The 18058-nt window shown below is 44.6% G+C and overlaps 2 protein-coding genes across 3 annotated transcripts in view; one reads left to right on the top strand and one right to left on the bottom strand.

Annotated features, from left to right (window-relative positions):
• LOC144120602 (monocarboxylate transporter 12-like) overlaps window positions 1–1303 on the top strand; it is an 18526-nt gene extending 17223 nt beyond the window's left edge. The window contains exon 5 of one of the 2 annotated variants that reach the window (XM_077653173.1): window positions 549–1303. In XM_077653173.1, the coding sequence (XP_077509299.1) occupies window positions 549–802 (254 nt within the window). In that variant the 3' untranslated portion in view covers window positions 803–1303. The remainder of the gene's footprint in view (window positions 1–548) is intronic. The other variant, XM_077653174.1, reaches the window with a different exon arrangement.
• LOC144120601 (putative phospholipase B-like 2) lies at window positions 1053–18058 on the bottom strand. Its single transcript, XM_077653172.1, has 12 exons — window positions 17170–18058; window positions 13981–14208; window positions 13141–13387; window positions 12856–12953; window positions 11728–11945; window positions 10297–10388; window positions 9022–9182; window positions 8343–8435; window positions 6929–7000; window positions 5550–5693; window positions 2959–3088; window positions 1053–1229 (listed from the first exon to the last, which is right to left on the bottom strand). The coding sequence occupies exons 2-12, from the start codon at window positions 14184–14186 to the stop codon at window positions 1053–1055; spliced, it is 1638 nt and encodes a 545-aa protein (XP_077509298.1). The 5' UTR covers window positions 14187–14208; window positions 17170–18058.

The raw sequence follows: 18058 nt of genomic DNA, 5'->3' as shown, positions 1-18058 counted from the left end.
GCATCAACGTACACTTTCTCAGCAGCGACACAAACGAATGAAACACATGAATCAAGTAGCTCTCCTGAGACAATGTTTAGCTCTGCCGATTTATTTCATTTTTTTATTTAGAGCAAGATATCAAATCGAACTTTTTGTGATGCAAACGGCGTTGCTATCGTTTGCCGTAACAAAGAAGTTCCATGTTCTACTGACCGATGAAAACGCTGTACACTTAAGCCTAGGCTTATGACTCTTGCGAGCCTGGAAGTTCGTTTTTAGAAGGGTGTGCAATCTTTATCCATGCTGTCTACGTGGGTTTGGAAGACGGTGCTTTCATGGGTGATGCTTCGGCCTAAGACCAAAATTACGGGTATTTATTAACAAAAAAAAAATCGACAGCAGTCTGTTTGAAACACGGGCAATGTTCAGTGCAGTTGACGCCTTTAGTTACGAACAAGTAACCTGGTAAGTTAAGAGCTGAGGCTTTACATTTTTGTTCTGCTTTACTTCAGAATCTCCGTTTTCCTTGTGGTTTACAAAAGTTGTTTTTATTTTCATTCTTCCAGGATACTTTCGAGACAACGTTGGTTCCTACGTCACCATGTTCGTGTTCATGGGGCTGGCCTGCTTCTCCTGCAGTGCCCTGTGGGCCCTAGTAGTTGCGCACGAGTACTGGACAGTTCTCCAAACTCGCAGGCGACAGCAAGAAGAAATGAGCCTCGAGACCCAGTGCCACTGGAAGGTTGGAGTCAAGTTACGTGTCGATGGAGCAGTGTGCAGTGCGGAGGATATGCCTTTGAAGTCGGTGTCTGCTTCCTGAGATCGGCCGTTTGATATGTCGCTGTTGTCACTGAGAAATGAAACACTATCTGCGTTCTCAAGCGGCCTTTTCCGCCTTCCGGGAAAAGTCGCGAAGTCTTCACATCAGCTAACATGGCGAGAATGGCGAAAGCGAGAGAGAACCAGGAACGGAAGAGCCAAGCCAGAAGCGGTTGGCTGCCCATTCTTCTGCAGCGAACTCAGGGACGACGAAGGACGGGTTCGTCGTTGGACGCAGTCCGCAACGAGGACTAGCACATTCCCCAGTGGTGGTGGACGAAGCCAAAGTCCCACGTGTCTGGCTGGCCGAAGTGAGCCGCGGCCGCACGGAACGGGCTCGTGCTCCACTGGAAGGGGGGCGTGTCCTGCGAGGTCGGTCCACTGACGGCCTCGAACTCCAGCGACTGGAAAAGCCGGTGGTTGGTTATCTGAAAGAAGTGCCGCGTATAGGCGGCGTCAGAGTCGAAGCGAAATAAAAGCGCCTGTGAGGTGTTAGTTTCAAGGTTTTACCTGCGGTTATTTGCATGATTACGATGCACGGCGTCTTTAACACCCTCCTGCCGATCACGAAGCTTTGACCGTATTTAGCAGTCGCGTTTCAATGAACGTGAAGCTCCACAACTCTCACGTGCAGATATCTTAGCCGAGTTTAAAGAATAAAAGAGAAGTTTGTTCGGAGCAAATATGCTCGGGAAAAACTTATCCCTGAATTAAAAGGAAAGTCAGGGCACATAGTCGGCGCTATAAAAGATTGATGTATATCTATTTCATGTTTGCTGCAGGTAATGTTTGCTACATACAAAGTTCCTAGGTACTTACCGGCGCTGCGACGATGCACATGGTACGGAAAGGGATTCGCCGTAGGGAATTCTCGGCTGTTTAGCTATATAGTGCAATGCATCATTCATTCGTTTTGAAATTATTAAATGGCTTCCCAGGATATTTGCCTCTTGAAAAAAATATTGGGTTTTTGAAAGAAAGCTAGAGCTATGTGCCACAGCATAAGGCGAAGTCCATGCAGTCAACTGCTTTGTCGAATGACGCAGTTGTAGTAGTCCTTATTGCCTTATTGCATATCTATAATCACCCCCCCCCCCCCCCCCCCCCGCGGTAAAAAAGAAAACGTATATTCTAAAGGAGAGAAGAAGCCTGCACAGGAGAAGATTTACGAGTAACTCCTGAAGGGGGCGGTTAGGGGTGTGGGTCCCATTTGAATGAAGTAACTCTTGGATTTTTTGTCGAAAAAATGGGGATCAGAATGGTTTTCCTATGAAAAAATTATTTTCTAGTGGGTAGAGGCCATCCCAGTTGTTTATATCCGCCCCAGTATCTGCACCAGGAAAATATAGCGGGCTTAAGACTATTCACTGTACGAAAGAGGAAGATGGCTTTCGAACACGCAGGTGTAGTAACATTGTTTGTTCCGATCTTATTGTTACGTATCTAAAGCACAGATTGCATTTTGCAGCACAACTGACTATTTGATATATGACAAAAAGAGCAGTACAGAGTCGGTTGTTTCGGGTGGTCCGACGGTTTCTTGTCGCCAAAGCAAAAGGGGCTTCGTCTGCTCGTGCACTTTTAAACTTTTCAACAACAGGGAAGGGGCAAAGAATAACTACAACGCTGAGCTATGATGCTTGACATTCAGCCGCTCATTTCTGTCGAAATAATCCATCCTCACTTTCTTACAGGAGGGTATCATACATAGATAACAGCTTTGCTGTTCCCTTGCGATAGTGGTTCTCTAGCAGATAACTACTTTCCAGGCGCATTTTTCGGCCTGCTTGAACTGTGCTCCTTTGAGACATACTACTATGTAACCGTGACGCTGGGTAGCACTCGTCTAGTTGACATCTCGCGCACATAAAACATGAAATAAGAAATTATGAACAATGCGTTCAACTTTTTACATATATACATACTTTACGTATTTTACATATTTTGCATATTTTACAATTTTACATATTTTACATATTTACACAGAAGGGCGTCGAATGTGTTTAGAAGCGAAAGAATGTCCACAAAGTAATCACCCTCTATTTGCGTACGCGACTGGGCTGCTCTGCTCTAGCAGTCACGTGACGTATGCTCCCATTGTGTAAACAAATTTATTGAACAGTAAGTGTCAGCGCAAATGTGGCGCCTCAGCCATACCTTCGTGTCGGTTCCTCCAGATGGACCGTGCAGCCACAGGTCGAAACGGGGACACATGGAAGCGTACTCGTTGCTAGACAGTCGGCTGTAGTTACACGGTAGCGGACACATGCCGCTTGTGGCCGTGTACCTTCCAAGAAACCGGCATCAAAAAACGGTTTAGGGTTAGCTCGAACTTCTATAATAGCTCTAAAGACTGAAAGAAACGAAAAGCTGTGAGGCACGAATACTAATAAGTCCTGCTTTGCCAAGTTGAAAGGTACGACGAGTTTTCTTCGTTATAAGCAGAGACCGCATCTTTTTTTTTTCACTGCAGAAAGATGCTGCAGGCGCGTAGGACTGGCTGTTAAGGGAATTTTTAAAATACCAAATACGAAACAGATCCCACTAAAGCTCATACTGAAAAGAAATAATTTCGCACATAAACCTTAACTAGCCTGACCAGAACTCCGATACTGATGCATTGATTTTCGCAATAAAAAATACCCGCCCCACAAAAGTCGATCCTTTATTATCTTTTTCACCATACGGCTCTGCAGCAGTATTTGCAGTGCTGGTTTTAAAAGTTCCCCTGAGCTCGACTGCCAAAATACCGTAAAATAAATGTTTGAAAATTTGGCATTTTCAGCAATTTCATACCAAAATTTTGGAAATTGGAAAATTGTAAGATACCTTTACCGTAGTATTGAAGGTAATGGTCCATTCTCCTGATATATAGCAAAATCTTTCTTTTAAAATTTTGCCATTCGTTGCATCGAACAGTTAAGACTCCTATAGAAAACCAATGGGGAACACTTCTGACGATTGCAAAAACGTTAACAGAAACGTTAATAGCATGTTAATAGCATTATTAATAGAAATTCAAGACAGCAGTTGGGTGATCTGCATTAATGTTGATTGTTATAGTGAAATCTTGCCTTATGCGAAAAAAAAATGCGTTCATAACTGGTTTTCCGTTCCAAAATGCTTTTGTCCAGAAATGCTGGATATGAAAAATCTTATCCACAGAAGACAAATGGTTTTCTCAGGGAAAGAAGCAAGCAATATTGTCACCAGTGGCCGAAAGGCGGGTATCGATGCGAAAAAGCAAAGGAGTGTCGCAGTGAAGATCCGGAGTAGAGAGACGGGTACACCTAATGCGCATGGGCAAATGCGTGTTGCTACAACCTTAAGAGTAACTCCGATGGAATGCGCCGCATATGAGAAATAAAGTCATCAGAAACTAACTGAATTGAAATTGAAATTTTTTTGGGGGGAAAAGAAATGGCGCAGTATCTGTCCCACATATCGGCGGACACCTGAACCACGCCGTAAGAGAAGGGATAACGAAGGGAGTTTTTTTTTTAATTGGTTTTGGGGGGAAAGGAAATGGCGCAGTATCTGTCTCATATATCGTTGGACACCTGAACCGCGCCGTAAAGGAAGGGTAAAGGAGGGTGTGAAAGAAGAAAGGAAGAGAGAGGTGCCGTAGTGGAGGGCTCCGGAATAATTTCGACCACCTGGGTATCTTTAACAAGCACTGACATCGCACAGCACACGGGCGCTCTCGAAGGGAGTGAAAGAAGAAGGGAAGAAAGTGGTGCCGTAGTGGAGGGCTCCGAAATAGTTTCGACCACCTGGGGACCTTTTAACGCGCACTGACATCACACAGCGCGCGGGCGCCTTAGCGTTTCGCCTTCATCGAAACGCAGCCGCCGCGGTCGGGTTTGAACCCGGGTGCTCCGTGTCAGTAGCCGAGCGGCCTAACCACTGAGCCACCGCGGCGGGTAGAAACTAACTGATGATTTACATTTTAATACGCACAGTACTCAAAGCTAAACTTTCAATCCGCATAGCTTACAGTACACAAAATGAGGACTTAAAGAAAACTGAGCACTGCTTTCTTGCTGCTATTACTAATTGACATTAAAAATGTAAAAAAAGAATAGCTCATGTATTAGCACTACATTCTTTGCACCTGTCGCAGCCACTGCAAGACATTTTGTATTACGAGAATAACATCTCAGTTGCGACGGCAAGTATAATTGGCAGTTCAACTGCTTACGCCCGCCGTAAACTATAAGTACGGATTAGCAATTTCGTGGCAGACCCAATTTGAAAATATTTTTGCTCTCCTCCAGTTAGCTGCGTCATTTATTGTGAATGAATAACCTAGAACGTGGAGCACAGCTTTGTGCACCTTCGTTTTTTGCTTCTGCTGCAGAAGAAGAGGCACCACTTCTACGAGAATAGAAGTTCATAAACATTAGTTGTTGTTTTAGAGCTTTTCTTGAAAAAGCTGTCGTTGCAAACAACATTCTAGATATACTTGTAAACCAGTTATAAACTGAATCTTTTCAAATCTTCATACGCAGCTTATGTTTAAGCATAAGACGGTTTTACTTTTTGTGATTTAGCACACTATATCCCTCACATTTCAAGTCTTCATATGCAGCTTATGTTTAAGCATAGGACTTTTATTTTTTATGATTCAGTAGACTACATCCCTCACTCAAGACATTGGTTTAAGCTGTGGCTTCATCGATGTATCTTCGCTGCGGAAAGAAGTGCTGATTTTCCTTCGTGTCATCCAAAGGAACAAGAATACAGACCTCATAAGTTTCTTCAGCGTTTCCATGTCCGTCACGCAGGGATGCAGCAAACGCATGGTTTCTGCCCGAGGGTCGAGCGAGTAGTGGTTCAGCGAGCGCTCCCGTCCAGCAGGACGTGTCATGAGAGCAATGTTCGGCAGGAACCTGCGTAGGGATGGCTTGAGATAATTTATGTTCTTCGTTCGTAGCTTGAACAAAAAGCCAACGCATGCGATTCTTATGAGGCACCCTGCTTGATGTACAGAAAGAGACGCACTGTGCTGCTGTCCTCGAATAGCCGGAATGAATTACGTATTTTTAACTGAATTTTTTACTTCTCGGAATTATGGTAAACGTAGCTCGAGAAGAAAGTCGCACATCGGAGATAGTATTATGAAATCTGTGTCGATATGGTAACTCCAGATGGCGTGGGATGCGCGGAATTCAGAGTCAGTGGAAGCGGATTCTGCGGTGCAGTAAACGCAAACGGGCTGCTATAGCTGATGATGATGATGATGTAAAAGATGAAGATGATGCTGAGGACAAAGAAGACGGTGTGTATGCGGCGCGATGTTTCATAGAAATTCAGCGCTGAAATAATGCTTGGAAAACTGTCACATAAAGTGCCCCAATATCTCCAGTCCGGCGACTTGCAACTTAGATTCGTGCACCTCAGCCTGCATCGATAAGGTAGTGCATATACTTACAGATACGTCTTCAGCTGCATGAGTCGACACGGAAGATTTGCATGAACTGCACTGACATTCCAATTAACTTTGGCTGTTGCCATTTCCTCCGAGAAGGAAAGATCATGCGCGATCGCCATGACTAGACAATTTAACGATGCGACAGCAGTTTCGTTCGGAACTGACTCTTCGAGTTCTTGGTCTTTGGCTCGGTGCGGTAAGGCCCGCTATTCTGAGATATGCTCGTCGGCACTGTGGTCGATAAAGATGGAATGAAGATTTTTCTCGCAAAGAGGCACGTGACTGGATGAAACTAATCGATTGAAATGGAACCCCAGGCTAACAAAGACCATCAAGTTACAGGAGAGCCGCTGTACCGCCTATTGGACATTGTGTAAAATTTCTCCGCTTTAAATACCTGATACCGCCTTTACTGAAAAAGCTTTAAAAGTCGTCCGCTTCGAAATAATCCGAGGAACTGTTTCCGATCCCACAATGCGTTGAATGTTTCGTTTTGCTTTACAGAAGGCAAGAAAGGTGGCTGTGAGGCGGTGCTTAAGCAAAACTTCAACAATTGTCCTGCGGAAGTTGACATTTTCGGAAGAGATCTCCTTCAGCTAACAAAATTTGCTCTGCCAAATCTTCACGACTCCTTCGCAATGCACATAAAAGAAAGAAATGCATTATGATTTCAGCAAAAATTTCACTACTTACGCTTCGTTGTAGCTCCCCCAATAGCCTTGCATGTTTAAAATTGGAGTGATGTCACTAAACTCCACCATACCCCTGGGAATCAAAAAGAAATAAGACCGTTCATTTGTCAAGACAATTGATTGAAGGGAGCATTTCACAATTTGGTTCATTATGAAATCATCGCAAAGAACGAAGACGACGAACCCAGCGAAGAGGACAGCTGCGACATTATCTTCTCAGATTTTGATTGAATGAGGCAGGTTAAATGCACATGAGGAAAAATCACTTCGCTCAAAATCCTGATGCAGAACATTCTCGAAAACAGCCAACTCAGGTGCTTAAATTCTGACAGGGAAGCAGGGTTCAGAGTTATGACAAATTGGGGCCTCAATTATTCGTAAACTTATGAAGAAGTGAAACTGAAGGAAAGCGCGATGAGCAGTTTGTGATTTAAGTTCCTCTTTCTTTAGCGCAAGTCAGTTAAAGTCGTAGCTACCAGGTGCAAGTCTGGCATCTAGAACTGGTATTTAAAAGGAGCTTAATTTTTTTGCTCCTATTTTAAATATACTCACCTCGATGCGGCAATATATAGTGAATGCAATGAATCAGTGATTTGCAATCCTTATCGAACTTACCCAAATTGATTGACAACGTAAATTAAAGGCATTGAAGCCCGCTAACGGACCAAAGTGTGGTACTGCATAAGTATCAGTGCCAAAATGCCATTCTGTGGTATATCACCCTCTCGTCTTGGCGATTAATTGATCACCATTGCCTGTTCAAAATGATATCGCAGCATTCAAAATCTAAATTGCGAGCTTTCACTCTTCTAAACTCGCTGCACCATCTCGTTTTCAGAAGACTAAGCTTACAAAGACAACTACAATCTTCTAATGCATTTGATCGGTTTGCTGCCTTATGCGAGTCACGGATGTCTGTATAGTCTGAATTAGAGTGCATGAAACTCCAAGTAACTTGGATGGATGCTCAGCAATTTCAGCCAACTCTTGATGAAATATTGCTGATGGTTATATGCTTTCTTGTTAACGGTTTGCTTTGCTGTCAGAAATGCATACGCACATGCTCACGATGTCAAAGTAACCAAACTCGATGTCATAATTATTTGAAGCTGTTTTATGGAGCACATGCAGAGTTTTACTGAAACTTGCTTTACCTGATGGCTGCCGCTTAGAGGGTTTAGAAACTTACCACGCCTAGTTGAACACATTATGGCGCTGCCTGTGCGATTGCATGCTTTACTATTCTGGGTTGTCCGGTACAAGAGACGTACACACTCGACACCATAAAGTATTTTTTAAAGCACAGGAAACAAGTGGTCGGTATTCTTAAACCATCGGAATGAAGCTCTTTACACAGCAATGTAAGTTAAAAGCGCATCTGCCCATAAATCACACAGCTCAGTTGTCCTACGTACGGCAGCTGCTCCACCAGCCATAACGTTTCAGGTTGGAGGCTTCCCCCTGGCATGAACCGCTTGTAGTCAAGGATCATCCACTGGTTGTTGTACCTGCATATATACGGAAATCCACCGTCAGCATGACACGGATGTGGCGTCCTCTACAAGGCTGTGCCTCCTCCAAAGCATAGCATGATCTGAGAGCTATAATAAACTAAATCAAGTCTGAAAAGCGATGTTGTGCCTCCCTTCTGGGTATTCTTCTGCTTCTGTTTCTCTTCCCCAATATTTTAAATGCCAGAATATATTTCCAGAGTACACGAGATGATGCAATTTTCCGCAACATAGACCCTGGATACTGCGTTCCGCTCTTTGAATATTTTTGATATATTTTTTTAAAAGTTATGGTTCACATAACGCTCATCTTTTTGCTTTGCCTTCAAATTTGACGAATCAGGACCCTTAAAACATTGTCCCTACGGCAAAACTACAGCCGATGCAATATCGAATAGTAAACGTATGAAGGCAAGTGCTAAAAGTACCGATATTCAGAAGGTCAATCCACACGTTTGAGTGTGCTTTCATTGGCTAACTTTAGCATCTGTGGCAAGCTGATGGGAATAAATAGGCGGCTTGCGTTTATTGTTATCCGATTCCTTCATTTATTAGATTTATCTCGAATTTGATGCCAGCTTACGTGCCACTGTTGAACCTCGTGAATATGGCCGCCCACTGTGATCCGCTGGTGGCCAGTCGGCTGGCAACCATGTTGCGCACCCACGTGAGGGGACCGGCATTGGGTCGCACGCGGAGCAGCAGGCGGTGATTGGTGTTCTTCAGCGATGTCTCCATCACCGCCTGCCAATTGGAGGCCCCGGCTGATGCAACGGGGATCCCTGCATGCTCGCTCATGCCAAAGGAATCTGCGACGGGCTACGCAGCCTCGAGAACCACGTGCTTTTAGTGCTCCTAGGGCTGACTCGAAAGTAAGCGTGCACGCGGCACCGCAATGAATGAAAATCCGGCTCGTGAGCTTGGCATTTGTTGTCATTATGGCGAGAAAATTGAAACTCATAACAGTGATAACTAGTGTCAGGTATTTTTTTTACTCTATTCCTCGTTTACTTGCAAAGCGTCCAGTGACATCGATTGTGACATGGCATATTGGTGAGCCGCGTGCTTTGATTTCCTTTAATTTCTTAAGCGCTTGGCGTCGTTAATGACGCCGCAAAAGGCGTTATGAAAGCAGGATCCAAAATCTAGACCTGTTGGCCCGAAACAACGGGTCATAATAGCTCGGTACCGGAGACTTCAGTGGTAGTAGTCCAGTGCATGCGTGCCTGATAAGCAGTGCGCTTTAGCACGCTAACACTTTCAACCATCCAGTTTCACTCTCTAACGCCAGCTGTATTTGCTAGAATTCTGCAGAAAACTTGCAAAAATTAGCGTTCTTCTAAGAATCATGACAGAGCAGTTCAGTCAGGAACAACCAGGAGATTTTTTTAAAGTGAGGACAACACCCTGATTCATGACAGAAAAAGCAAGGTGCCTGCATGAACATACCGAGCACCATCTTAAGGATTGACATCGCGAATTGCCCAACTTGACCGCAGATAATCAAATAAATAGATTTATCGGTGCACAACATGACTGCAACTTTAAACAGGTATTTTGACTTTACTTTTTAATTCGCCCCGTAAATTTCCCGCTTCTATTAATTAACTGGAGCCAACGAATCAAAAAGTTAAGGCACAAGTTGCAGTAATGAAAAGGAGAGCGACGTAGTTCTTGACACTAATCTAGGTTACGCCACCGCTGGTGAATCAAATGTAAGTATCACGCACTTCCTTCATCGAAGACGGTTAACTGCGATGATCGCGTCAGCATGCGTACTCAGTACGACGTATGTCACTTTTACTGTGGTTACCATGGAAGAGAACTGTGCGTATCGGAAACGTATTCCTCAGCTTACCAAACCAGCAGAAGTCAAGTGAAAGTCGTCGAAGGAATTCAAGCAACCAGGGTACGACGACATCGTCAGTGTGTGACCGGGAATTACGTCACCTGCAAAGAGTACACCCGACGAACTTCTCTTCCAGAATAGCGGCAGTTTGATTATTACGCCCAGGAATATAATCAAACCAGGTTACGTTTTGATAGAGGGAAGCATGTAAGTGATCTCGCCACAAGGTTTTCAGCCTTCCTAAACATTATTTAGCGGATCAGTTGCATTAGCAGCCACAAATTGATGCGCAAAGCATAAAGCGATCAGCAATTCGTTAGTGACGTAGTTCAGTATGCATGAATTGCCTAAATGAAAATATAAGCAGATGTTTCTCTCAATTAATTATCTCAAATCAAGTGCTGCTTTTGGTTACATGACACGCAGTCCAGGTAAATTTGTTGTATTATTTCGCTTCGATTAGCTCAGGACATGGAGCGGTTTATACTGTAGTGGGCGCAGCATGTCTCACAATGCGCTGTGTTCAATAGAATGCTCATCACGTTTACTCTTAGCTCTGGACGCATCAGGCAGAGGGAGATATATATTTTTTTATCAGGCAAGGTTAGCATGCACCCGCGAGGGCCAGCCGCATGGTAGTCATAAAAGAATATGACAAGGTGCACAGTGTTGCACATGATCATTTTTTTGGACGCTTAGCAGCTTCACAACCTCTAATTTTGGAGCTCTGTGCCTTTGCTAAACGGTAGCAGAGGACCGAATTTCATGACGTCCCTTTTTAGGCCATAGCTGTCTTGCAGGGTTTACAAAAGTGTATGCTTGCACCTTCCCCTGGCTCAACTAGATGAATTCCCTAATCATCATATAACTTCGGAGTAGAACTGTGTCTTTGCTGGATTACAGAAAACGTTGAAAACATCTACCATTCGGCACCTCGCTAATGTTTGAGTGCAGTACACTCTCAACTAACCTACCACGGATACTTGGTTTCCACCTAGTGTCTCTTAAATTACTCGGCCGAAACCACAGCCCTGTGAGAAATTTTATGTGCCTCTGAAGAAAATTGAGATAAGGTCGTTTACGTGAGTTCGTATCTGAGCAGAAGTTCGCTGCTTTGTTACTGAAACAGAGCAGCGTGGAACAGAACTCTAGAAAAAATAGTGCAAATAAAGAACACGTTTTGTACATATGTAGTGCTTGCACTGCCTCCATCTCTTCCCCACACCCTCCTTTTTTCTCCTGGAATGCTTGGCTTTATTGGTGATCGGCGGGTCGCCAAAGGGCCCTGCCAACTCTTTTCAGCAAACGCTCGTTTTGCGAGGTCCTACTGTAGTACTATCTTCTAGACTACTTTCTCGTGCCCCCCCCCCCTATCTACGGAGAAGAACAGCGCTTGGTACGGGCATCTCGTCGGAAGAAAGTTCACATTGGCTGTCTCACCTTGAGTTTCAATTGTGCGCCAGGGAAACTTGTATTTCTTCTGTGTCCTCAGCATGCTGCTGAATTTGAACCAGCTGGTGTGAGCAAAGTAAATGTCCCTGTTGCCAGGCGCAATCTTGATCAGCGCCGAACATGTGAGCATCATGATCGAGTGCCTGTCCAATATTCGTCCGAATTTCGCTTCCAGCTCCAGCAAGTCTCCTACACCTGAAAGGAATCTGTGTGGAAGTCGCAGCTTTCGTCACGCGTCTCCGCATGGCTTTGCATTTGGTGCGGTCTAAATACGCTGGTTGAAAATTTGAGTTCGCCGCAAGTGAGCAAGACATTCTTTCGACTTTTTTTTTCCGTTTGTGCCCTTTCTTAAAATGAGCCATTCTCAGGCGTTCTATTGCACGAAGCTTAAAACGCCGCTATATTGGCGATACGTGCTTCACAACGATCAATGAAAGCTACTTCTGATTAATCTGCTGCATACGCACTTGAAGGAAAACGCTTCTTCTAGAAATTTGGAAATCGTATACCTTCTTCTCGCCGTGTGAGGAGCATTCACACTATAAAAAAATTGGTGCTAGGAAAACTTTTCTGAAATGCGTTCACTGCGACCTTTTAGTTAATTTGTGCGTGCTGTTAATTTTTCATACTGGATTAAGGTTCTTGGTCATTTCTATCGGATTATTTACACGCGTATTAGAAATTGTGGTTGACTAAACTTATTTTCAATGCAGCCAATTTCGTGGGGAATCGCGTGTTGCCATCATTTATTAACTTAACACGAACCTGCCTATCTTGTCGGCACATCACATTTCATTACTTTCGGCCGAAATCATTTTTTTTTTCTCTCGTGAACATTGGACACTGCCTAATGAAGTCAGCATATCAAGCACTCCATTAGATCGTGGCCATCATTTACTAACACGAACGCAGTTGCATCTACAGCCTTCCTCAATATCAAAGTGAATTAGACCAATTATAATGTCTTTTATGATGCATTAATCGAAAAAATCTGGGCAGTGACTTCGAATGTTAAAGAATCAGCTTCTTGCTCTGATATTCTCAGCAGATAAGAGCTTTGAGTATGAAAATGTAACCATTCGCGTTCGCGGATCGGGCCAATAAGGTTGTACGTACAGGACCCTGGACGCTGTTCTTAGTCGGTTTCTGAAATCCAGAGCTCGGTACTCAAACACGTCATGGAGTCCGGTAAGCTGCTGCATTTGTAAATGAACCTGTATGTCAAAAGGAGCTTGAATGAGATAAGGTCATCGGAGGTAGTCAAAAGAGCGTAAAAGCAAAATTTAGGTCTCCTCTACATTGCAACGGTCAGCTGTACACAGGCGATTTAGGGTAATCTCACAAAATTCTACACATGGCTCAGATGAGGGAGCAGCCATTCTAGTGTGTCGAGGAACTAACCATTCGCCAGTAAGGATCGGCGTCCCGATGGATGTCCTGCTGCCGGTGAGAGTAGCGGAGATTGTAGTTCAAGAAGCGGCGAAGCCGGCTGCAGTAGAGGATGTTATTGTAGCAGTATCTTCCGAACATGTTTGTCCACTGATACTCGATGAGCTGGCGTGTGAGGTATGCTTCCAGAGCACCTGCAGCGTAGGCCTGGATATGGTCACTGACGCTCGGACTGGACTCCACCTCGAGGTAGGACCACCTGAGCCAAGAGTGCGTATGGGGAAGAATTTTAAGGCGGAAGCCTTTAATGGCTCATGTTGTCTCTCCGTCAGCGAAATCTGTCACACTATGACGTCATCAATGGCATCATTTCTATAACCCATATGCTATTAGCAATTACTAAGTAATGGGTGATTGGTAATTAGTTAATTAGTCGTTAATTGGCAAGTAGTAAAAAATAAAAAAAAAGAAAATAAAAAGGAATAAAGGGTTAAAATGAAAATAAAACTAAATAAAAATGGAGTGAAAGCAATAAAAATTAAAAATCAAAATAAATATTAAATCAATTATTGAAAAAGAACAGAAAGAAATAAAAAGTGAAAACAAATAAACAAAATTAATTAAAAACAACCGAAAAAATTGCAATGCCTAGAGGCAATGCCTTTCGCATTCCGGCGCGTAAGCAGACTTAAGTGCCCTCAGAATTTTTTTTTTACCCGCATTATCTGAAAAAGTGGGCACACAGCTTCGCTGCAGTTCAGCTTTTGTGCGCGTTCAGGACATAACATTTCTTGGTAGCGAAATCCCAATGGGCCGTGCGCTCGTGCCCTCTCCTCTTGCGCAGCCACTTACCCTTCGCTGGGGATGCGGTTCTGGAAGCAGGCCCATGCCACCGGGACGACGGCCGTGCTTTGTGGCATGGGCTTTCCTGGTCGGATCCGCAGGCGTTCAGTGCGAAGGTCAAGCGCAGCCCATGCACATCTGCAGTCGCCGCAAGAGGCACGGACGACAGTCGCAGACTTGAGGAGAAGGGCAGTGGCCAGTGAAATGGCGAGCATTCTTCCTTTTCAGTTGCGGCCTCTATAAAGCACAGAAAGAAAGCATGGGTCCGGCGCCCCGCTTTAATCTTTGTTAGCGCTTAAAGGAGAATCAGAGGAGGGGAGGTGATAGCGAAGGACTGGTCAGCCTTCTGCGTGAAGCGAAAGCCCAGGCTAGTCGGCATCACTACTACACGAACAGAAAGCTTAACTAACGTCAGTTTCAAGAGACGGACAGGATGGAAAAAGCATACAAAACAAATTTGGGTCAGGTGGCGAATGCACTTTGAAAAATACGAGTATAAAGGTTAGCGCAAGCTCGACAACGAGATAAAAAAAATACAGGACGAATGCAAATTACATAATATATTTTTCAGAGGTGTTCAGCAAAACTTATGCATGGGACCATAGAGCGTGCTCCGAAGACTCACATTCAAGAGAAAAATCATTATTATATTACAGGGCACCTTTTCTCACAGTATTGCACTAAGAAAAGAAAGCTCGCGCTAGTACAGTGCTACTGAATCTCGTTGATGAAGTCCGGACATTTTATGTAAAAAAAAAAAACAGCTTCCATTAGTTGTTAAGCTACGCCATTTATTTCTTGCTTCAAACGCACATCGCCCGCGTACCTGTCACTGAGATAGCTATGGGATACGATTCACCGGAGCAGGCCTAGTGACTAAAGAAAACAGTGCTCAACGCGGACAGCAGTGCCGAGCGCGGACGGAAGTAGCGCGCGTCACCTGCCTTGACTTGAACCACCCCTGTCGGTCTACGTGATGTGCCTCGCTAACCGTCACGCCTGCGTCTTTGCCGCCGATGCTAAGGGCGACGAAAACAGCGCCATAATTGCGTCAAGATCCGACTGAGCTACGACGACAAAAGGCATAATTTCTGACGCTGCGATTCTATAACCAGCGTTATGATATTGGCAGGCCTTGAATTTTCATCACAAAGGGGAAATTTAACAAACTAGTACACTCCGTGCCATAGACCTGTGCAGTTGGCCTATCATGGGTGGGAAAAAAAAAAAGTTGTACGGCGCGTAAAAATTGTTGCGAGCCTATACTCACTTATAGATACGTTGCGTACCGAACTTCGACGGAGTGATGGAGGCGGACTCTATCTAATCAGACCGAAGGCGCCCATCAAGTAGTAGGCAGTAAAACAAGCAGGAAGCCCTAATTGGTGCATCGTGGTTGATCAGTCTCCCGAGAGCTAAGCCGATGCCTCAGTGCAGGACTGCCAAGCCCGATAAAAACATCGCAGAGACGGCTGCCACTTGACGGAAGGCCGCAAATGCCACAATAAACGCGCAGCGGCCGAATAAATCACCCAGAGCAGGCGACGTCACAGTATCGTAATTCTGCGAGGGCATCGTGTGTCCCGACAGCCGGCTGATAAAGTAAGCTTCGGAGACTGACTATCATTAAATAAATGTTGTTCTTTGATATCGGCAATAATCATGGGGAAATGGAAGCAGATAGCATTTGAGACAAAGGTACAGCCAGTTATACGCGGACAAAGTACAGAGTCTGTTTCACGCGCTGAAGTGTAGGTTTAATCATTACACTTTCTAGACCGCTTACTTTGTTCAAGTTTCCTTGTTCATGAGGGCTTTTCATCAGAAATAATAGCGGTGTGCCAGCACGTACAAGCTATAATGAAATGATTTGATGTGTTCATAACGTTTTAAAGTCGCCAAGTAATCTGTAAAGCAAACCGAACCTTGTACTACATTTTAGTCTAAGTACATTTTTTTCTATTATATTTATTTATTGTTTTTTAATTATGATCCAAGGAAAGTTAGGTTTCGCAAAAACCTGCTGCTTCATATACAGGCTATATGTGAGGGGTCTAATTACTTGACTTTGGCGGCTTCGGATCATTCGTGAAGCGAAAGGCCAATTGCATCTGAGGTACATGTTAATGGCTGACTGAAGCAGTATAGGCATATTACAAGCTCTCGTTATTTCAATTGGGTTTCAATAGCTGCCTAACAACATTTTATGAAAAAGGACCGAAATTTGGAGAGTTAACCTAGAAGTCTTCACCTGACTCCTCAATCAATTATCGACGCGACCAACTATTACGTCATTGAGCGATTTCATACTGACGGCCACGTTATTTCGGGGCGTCTGGCTATAACAGCTGGCGCTGTATACGCGCCGCGTTCAGCAACATACGTGGCATCAAAACGTTTTTTTTTTGTTTTTTGGCTATCTAACGCTGTTATCCCACTACCCACATCACGGGGCTTGGCATTAAAAATACAGTCTTGGTCAAAAGTCTTAATGCCAAAGGCTTTTCTCTTCAGCCGCATAATACAGCCATCACGGCACTATTAAAAGCCGAATGACCTAAAATGCTAACAAAACGTGTCTTCTTGGCTTCCTGCTTGACTTGAGTTTTCAGTGATCCGCTGCACGGAGCATTCTAGGAACATTCATTTCACTGCAGCTGAGTGCTATGGCCTTAATACTTTTGACCGAGACAGTGCATTTTTTTCTACATTGGACATCGCTGTATAGGTGGTCAAAATTAATTCTCAGACTTCTACTACGACATTCTCCGGAGCCAGAGTGCATCTTTGGGACTTCGAATGCTACATAACATACCACATTCTGTGCTTTTACCATTTCTTTTGAAGCGGCAACTGCTCAATTATTTCCACATTGGAGACGGTTATGTAAGCACCTGTTAATATTGCATGGAAGCACTTACCCTTGAACATTCAAACGTGCATGAATACTTCGCAGGAGCTTTCATGCTTACACTCCTCTTCTAATCCCGTACATGGCTGGGTAAACCGAACAAAGTCAACTGCTGTGCAGAGAGCGAGTGTTCACTCGCTGCGGCTGCTTGCCGAGCACACTGACTGACCGCACACTTGCTAAGCCGTGGCCGTCACGGAGAGGCAGACGAATCCGCTCGCAGCTGCGCGCTCTCACGTGTCCCGACAGGCTTCGCTCGAAGGACCCTCGTAAAGCGGTTTTCTTACCGTTTGCTCGTCTGGGCAGAAGAAGCGCTCTCGTGCCCACGCGGGTGTTGTTCAGCAGTGAGGCTCTCCCGACACGGCCTCAATGCCCACGGCGACGATCTGAATGGAGACCCAGACGTCCTTTCGCGCCGTAGGAAGAGAAAGATGAAGTGAGTTACGGAATGAGATTCAGCCTTGCCAGCTGTGGCCGCTCCAGAAAGCAGTACTCAGACGGGGATTTATTTTTCGCAATAAGAGCATACTACCGCTCCTACGGCAGTTCCCTCTCGCACCCACTGCACACTCCTTTGAAGAGCTATAAAAACCCTTTTCCAGATACATTTTGAAGCCCGAAAATTAATATTAGATGAAATTTGCTTTGGAACTACTGGTGCTTTGGGGGCACATAGCTCAGAACTGTCATTAGCTTGAGTGTTGCCCATTTTGCTGCTTCTCTAGCATCTCATTGTCACAGTCATATGTCTCAAAACTCCAGCTTATGAGGCATGTTTAAGAGTGGTTATCAGAACCGCGTCTTGATGTCGGGTCCCGTAGTTTTTTAAAGGAGACATTCCACCAGAACACCAAGGGTTGTCGCATATAACTGTGCGGGATTGAATTAAGAAAGTTAAAACGTGAATAGCGCAGCATACCTTTGAATTTGTCTAAATACTTGCATGCTTAAATTTAACAGATTTCGGTATCGACAGAAGCATTACCGGGATCAGCCTGACTACTTCCATGGACTGCAGGACAAAGGTCTCTCCCATATCTCTATAATTAAATTAAGCATGATCAGGTACGTTGATTTCCACGGAGTGGTCTGCGGGGACCCATTGTAGCGGCGCTGGCATCGCCAGCGGCGCTGTTGAAGATGAAGTGGCGCGACCTCCTTCGTGCAGACCGGAAG

This window comes from Amblyomma americanum, chromosome 2 (genome assembly GCF_052857255.1).
Source record: "Amblyomma americanum isolate KBUSLIRL-KWMA chromosome 2, ASM5285725v1, whole genome shotgun sequence".
Taxonomy (NCBI): Eukaryota; Metazoa; Arthropoda; class Arachnida; order Ixodida; family Ixodidae; genus Amblyomma; species Amblyomma americanum.
Note: the sequence above shows the minus strand (reverse complement) of the source record. Positions and strands in the feature narration are given on the sequence as shown.

What these genes read in the sequence shown, in the direction of transcription:
- LOC144120601 (XM_077653172.1), bottom strand. Translation starts at nt 14,186, where the DNA reads ATGCTCGCCATTTCACTGGCCACTGCCCTTCTCCTCAAGTCTGCGACT. An exon ending in AACCGCATCCCCAGCGAAGG is followed by an intron (nt 13,388 to 13,980) that starts GTAAGTGGCTGC and finishes CTCTTGGCTCAG; the next exon opens with GTGGTCCTACCTCGAGGTGG. An exon ending in AGAACAGCGTCCAGGGTCCT is followed by an intron (nt 11,946 to 12,855) that starts GTACGTACAACC and finishes ACTTCCACACAG; the next exon opens with ATTCCTTTCAGGTGTAGGAG.